The sequence below is a fragment of the Nannospalax galili genome, unplaced genomic scaffold (genome assembly GCF_000622305.1).
Source record: "Nannospalax galili isolate Female #2095 unplaced genomic scaffold, S.galili_v1.0 scaffold151, whole genome shotgun sequence".
Lineage (NCBI taxonomy): Eukaryota > Metazoa > Chordata > Mammalia > Rodentia > Spalacidae > Nannospalax > Nannospalax galili.
Window position 1 is genome coordinate 213,355 of NW_008332087.1, and position 5,578 is coordinate 218,932.

At 38.7% G+C, this 5,578-nt stretch overlaps 1 protein-coding gene across 11 annotated transcripts in view; it reads left to right on the forward strand.

Moving 5' to 3' along the window:
- The window catches only part of Tasp1 (taspase 1), a gene marked incomplete at its 5' end in the record, with an annotated part of 441,173 nt that overhangs the window by 203,645 nt on the left and 231,950 nt on the right, over nt 1–5,578 (forward strand). For all 11 annotated transcript variants that reach the window (XR_003848562.1, XM_029560670.1, XM_029560666.1 and 8 more), the window contains 1 exon segment: nt 1,695–1,805. Coding sequence is in view for 10 of the 11 variants with exons in the window: in XM_029560670.1 (XP_029416530.1) it covers nt 1,695–1,805 (111 nt within the window).

Here is a 5,578-nt window from a genome sequence, read left to right on the forward strand (position 1 = left end):
AGGGGATAAAGGGAGAGAAGGAATGAAGAGGAAAGGAAAATGCTGTATGAAGAGGGAACTTCTTATGTGAAAGACACCAGTATGGCCAAATAATTATTACAGGTGACATTTCATAAGACCTGCCAGTTGTGCCTGATGTTTATCAAAGTAATACTGCCAAATAGATAGCTATGTATCATCAGTTTTTATTTTGTTTAAATTTACAGAGTTAAGAATCTGGCAGGGTGGGGAAGGGTACTATGAATATGTCTCAGCAGTTAAGAGCATCTTTCAGAGGTCTTTGGTTCAGTTCAAAGCACCCACATAGTACATCTGTAACTAGAGTTTTGGGGGACTTGGTGCCCTCTTCTGGTCTCTGAGGACATTGCTCACACATGGTTCATCTACATACATTTAGGCAAAATACTCATACACATGAAATAAAAATGAATTTAAAAAGAATCTGTAGGGGCTGGAGGTGTAGCTCATTCGCAGAGTCCTTGCCTAGCTGGGGTTCTGTACTCAGTACTGCTCCTCCCCATCACCAAAGGTATTGCCATTATTTAGAAGTGGTTGTTACATTTAGCAGTTTTAGGCCAAAGTTCTTTATGATTGCTAAGAATCTCTGCTGCTCCTCTATCCCACTCCTTGTGCACATGCACATGACACATGTGTGCCAGCTTGTGGCGGGGGGCAATACATGTGTGCCAACTTACAAATGTTGCATTACCCCTTGTCCTGCTGGGGAATCTGGGCGGTTACTAGAGATACTCTTTCCTGTATATCCTTCTTAGGGTAGTTGAGATATGCATCTGTTCTAGGCTCCCTGGATTCTTAGATCATTTGATGCCTCATTTAAATGTTTTAAATTTTATGTTTCTTATAGAAAAGAGGACTCTTTTATCAGAAACATCCCCCTAGAACTCACCAATCTATAACTTAAATTGCCTTTGACCCTACTTTTGCAATAGCTACTGTGATAGAATTTCATGACTCCTAATAGATAGAAAGTGTAATGGAGTTCTGGGCAACATCTACCAGTCTTCCCACCCCCTGAACCCACCTTTAGTATGTCTGTATGGGTCAAGTTTACCTCAGTGTTAAAATATACCTTCTCTTTAAAACAACAGATAGGATTTACTCCTGAAAGCTAGGTAAGTCACTGTAAGCAGGTAGTGTTTTATTATGTCCACCTTACACTGGTGATTTGTGATACTGTTCAGTGAACCACAGTTAGGGAAAAATTTAGGTTGCCTACTTTTTTTCCCAGCCACCCAGGCAGGCAGGGGAGTGTCAAAGGGACAATGGTTGACAGCTGTAACTGCTAGTTTGTGACTGGGAGGACTAAGACCACCATACATTAGCAAAGAAGTACAAAACAGGGTCATTTGTAGTCACTCACTAGTGGGAACAAAACAGAACCTTAGGTTCAGAATCTGCATTCCTGTGTTACATAAATTATTCCTCTGAAAGAAGAATGATCCTTTCATTTTTCTTTGTTTTCTTTGCGATTATATAGTCCATTTTTCTCGATTTTGTACTGAGTTTTATTACTAAAAATAACTAGAATGCTTTTAAGAAGTCATTTCATCCTTCACCGAGATATGGTGTATAACTACTTCTTAAGTGATACATGAGGGTGTTTTAGTGCTTCTGAGACAAGTGAAGCATTCATTATTGCTTTTTTTCAACTGTTGTTTCCCTTGGACTTGTAGGATGTGGAGAACATCTCGTGCGTACAATACTCGCTAGAGAATGTTCACATGCTTTACAAGCTGAAGATGCTCACCAAGCTTTGTTGGAGACTATGCAAAACAAGTTTATCAGTAAGTATAACGTTACGAAAATGACACCATTCTGATATACAGAATTTCATTGAGCTATATACGTCATGAATCAGCTAAGCCTCTATACTTAGCTTAATCTTTGCCTGGCATAAAGTTAAACCTTTGCTTAGTATTGTTGGTAAACAGAAATTACATCATAGGAGCTACTACAACAAGAAATCAACTATTTAACTAATTTAGTGCCTAAGTTCTTAGTCATTGTGTAACATTAGAGAAACAAATAGTAGAATGAAATTCTGACAAAGAAGTTCAAAGGATAATATCCTATAAAAGATTTTGAAATGCAATTGAGTTCGTTTGATAAAGCCAGTGTTGTATGTAGCCTTCACTCAGTACTGCCATGTACATTGCACAAAATCAAGATGAAAAACTTCCTGGATACCTTTTGCCCAGACCTGTAAATGAATGTGCAGATCTGTGTGTGTGTGGGAGGAACAATTTTAGGGAAAAATTGGAGAAAAAATATCCTTCCCTCCTTCCTTCCTTCCTTCCTTCCTTCCCTCCCTCCCTCCCTCCCTCCCTCCCTCCCTCGCGCGCGTGTGTGTGTGTATCCCACATGTGTATGGGTGCCCTCAGAAGTCAGAAGAGTATCCCCTGGAGCTCTCCCTCCCTCCCTCCCTCCCTCCCTAGAAAGAGTGATGGATTTGAAAAGTGTTGGACTTAAATTTTAAGAGTGTAGATGTTGCACTCCTTTTCAGACACCATACAATGCATTAAGTGGGTGAACTCTAACAGAAAGAACTTCTTGCTATGATAAAGAATAGCTATAAGATGTAAGAATATAAGGGAACTGTTTGGTACCCTGGGGCTGAATGTGTTCATGGGTGGACACACTTAGATTTGAAATCTCATTGAAGATGTTGGTTTCACAGTCAGACTTTTCTAGAGCCGCACTAGGGTTAGTCTGGAATCAAACTTAAGTACTACGTCGTATTTCAGGGTTCAGATAGTGCAGTGGATGATCAACTCTAGTTGATCTGGTGGCTGGTGTGCAGTGGGAGCTGTGCCACTGAGGGTGAAGTTTTCAGACCACTCAGGTTGCAAAAAACATACAGAAGGAAGCTTGGTACATGACCCTCTGGGATACAGAAGCTTGCTGAGGGAGTACTGGTGGCACTTTTGGGCAGTCTGCTGAGTTCTAGTTTCCATGTTAACAGCTGTGGAAAGGTTATCATTAGGTCTATGCTGCAAGGTCCTAGATGGAACACTTTCTGTACCTGACCTGAGGCAGACTATTTCAGATATCTGTTTTAGTTACTTAATCTATTGATGTGATAAAACAACACGACCATGGCAAATTATAGAATGAAGAGTTTATTTGGCTTATAGTTCCAAAGAGATAAGAGTTCATCATGGTGGGGTCGCATGATTGTACTGCTTGTGTGTATGTAAGTGCACCTGTGTTGTGCAGTTCAGAGGCCAGAAGAAGGTTCCGGATCCCCTGGAACTGGGGTTCCAGATGGTTGTTATTCATCATGTGGGTGCTGGGAATTGAACTTTGGTCCTCTGCAAGAGCAGCCAGTGCCCTTAACCACTGAGCCCTCTCTCTAACCCTCCATGATGGACTCTTATCCCTCTGGAACCATAGACTGTAAGTTGCCTGGGTCATGATTTTTTTTTTTTTTTTTATCACAGCAACCAAAGAAAGTAAGTAGTACGGGGGGCATAGATCTCTTCTGTTCTCGAGTTCTCCAAATCTAGCTGGGAGTGTTTTGTTTCCTTTTTTCTCCCCACCCCTGTTAGCGCAGAAGAGGGGCAGAGACTCTTTAACAGAGACCACTCTTTTTCTTTAGTTTTACCATGAATTACACATCAGTTCCCCCTACCATTAGAATTCTTGTATGGGCTTTGCTAAGTATTTCTCTTAAAGCATTGTTTTTCCAATAATTCAGGTTTTACTCACCCCAAATACTTTTCACTCCAAAGCTGTCTCAATCTAGAATTTGCAGGAGCCCACTGAGAAGTTCAAAGGATGAGGCTCAATTCATCGATATTCACTGATAGAAAAAAAAAAAAAACCAAGGTTCATGGAATGGGAATAACACCTGAATTACTCAGAACCATAAGCATTGTCATGGTTAAAATTATCTTTCTCTGTTAGAAAAGAGAGTTTTCAGGCTCCAAAGAGAAAACAAGGAAAAACAGAATGAATAACTATAGAAAAAATTACTTCACTAGGAAGAGAGTTTGAACAGGTACTTTCTTAGATTCTTTATACTTTTGTTAATGAAGGCTTAGAGTAGATCCAACATTCTCCCAAGTCATCTAGATGGTGTTAATTGTCTGTACATTAATAAATGATGCTTGATGTCAGCATATGAGCTGAGAAATGGAATTATGAGTAGAACTCGAGGTCTAAAAATAGTGATTTTTTTTTCAGAAAAGATTATGTCCATGTCATGTCCTTAGATCTATCAAAATCAGACTTGGATCTTATTCTTTTGTTTCAGTAACTATTACTGAATCTTGTTTTTATGGAAAAGCAATTCTTGGCTTAATGACTCAATTTATATGATGTACTATTCGGTTGTATAGGTATGGTAGATATAGTCTCAGGACATTAATGGGAAGGAATATTAAGAAAACTAGAGGTTCATGACAAATCAACTTCCTAGAAGTCTTTTGATAAGTATCTAATTACAGCTCATGATTACTTCATATCTCTTGACTGACCTGAAGGAATTTATTGACTCTGAAGCCACAGAGTCACCAGTTAGTTCTACTTCTCCAAAGTTTGGGTCTAGGGACTCCCTAAACTCTACTCTTTTCTGGTGCTTTTTTTTTTTTTTTGTACTCTTCTTTTGTATAACTCTTTAAAGTTTTTCATAGAACTGGACTGTAGTATTTAATTGTGCTTTGGGGAATATTATTTAATACATATTGAATGCCATCTTAAAAATTCCTTATCAGCTGGGCGTGTTAGTGCACACCTTTAATACCAGCCTCAGGACGCAGAGGCAGGTGGATCTCTGTGAGTTCGAGGCCAGCCTGGTCTCCATGATGAATCCAGGACAGCTGGGACTATAGAGAGACCCTGTCTCAAAAAGAAAAAAAAATTCCTTATCAATTGAAAGGAGCAAGTGAATTGAGAACTCAGCTAACTGACTGCTTATTTAATAGTTAAAGAAACTTATTTTGTAAGAGTTCAGGGACTCATCCAGTGCTATCTCACTAGCCAGTGGGTATTTTGTTCTATAAATTTGTGTGAAATATAGAAGAACATTGTCCTAAGACTCAGGACACCTGGGTTCCACTGAATTCAGTGTCTCCCTCATTGGATATAGCAAGTTTTTGAAGGGTTTTATCTCTTTTGAGAGTAAGCTTTAAAATTCCTAGAGCATGCTAAATTCCCTTGATTCTCTGTTGGATTCAGTCCTTAAATGTAAAATTCTTTTTAGTCAGTTGATTGGGAAATGGGATTAGGAAATGAAAAGTTTCAGGAACCACTTGGGAAGCACATATGATATTTACGAAGTACTTGGAATGAGATAAATTATATTTACTAGAAGCCTGGACTAGGAGCAAGGAGACTGCATTCTTTCCTCCTTTAATGCACTGATGACATAATTAGTATTCTGTCTAAAGCAGACCATTCTCTTTGTTCTCTTTTTCTTCTTTGTAAAATGAGGATACTCATGGTCTCTAAAATCTTTCAAATTCTAAAATTTTATTTGATACTTGGGTTAGTTCATAGACCAATCTAAATTACTTCTAAAATGTGTAGCTATACATTGAATAATACATTATGTAAA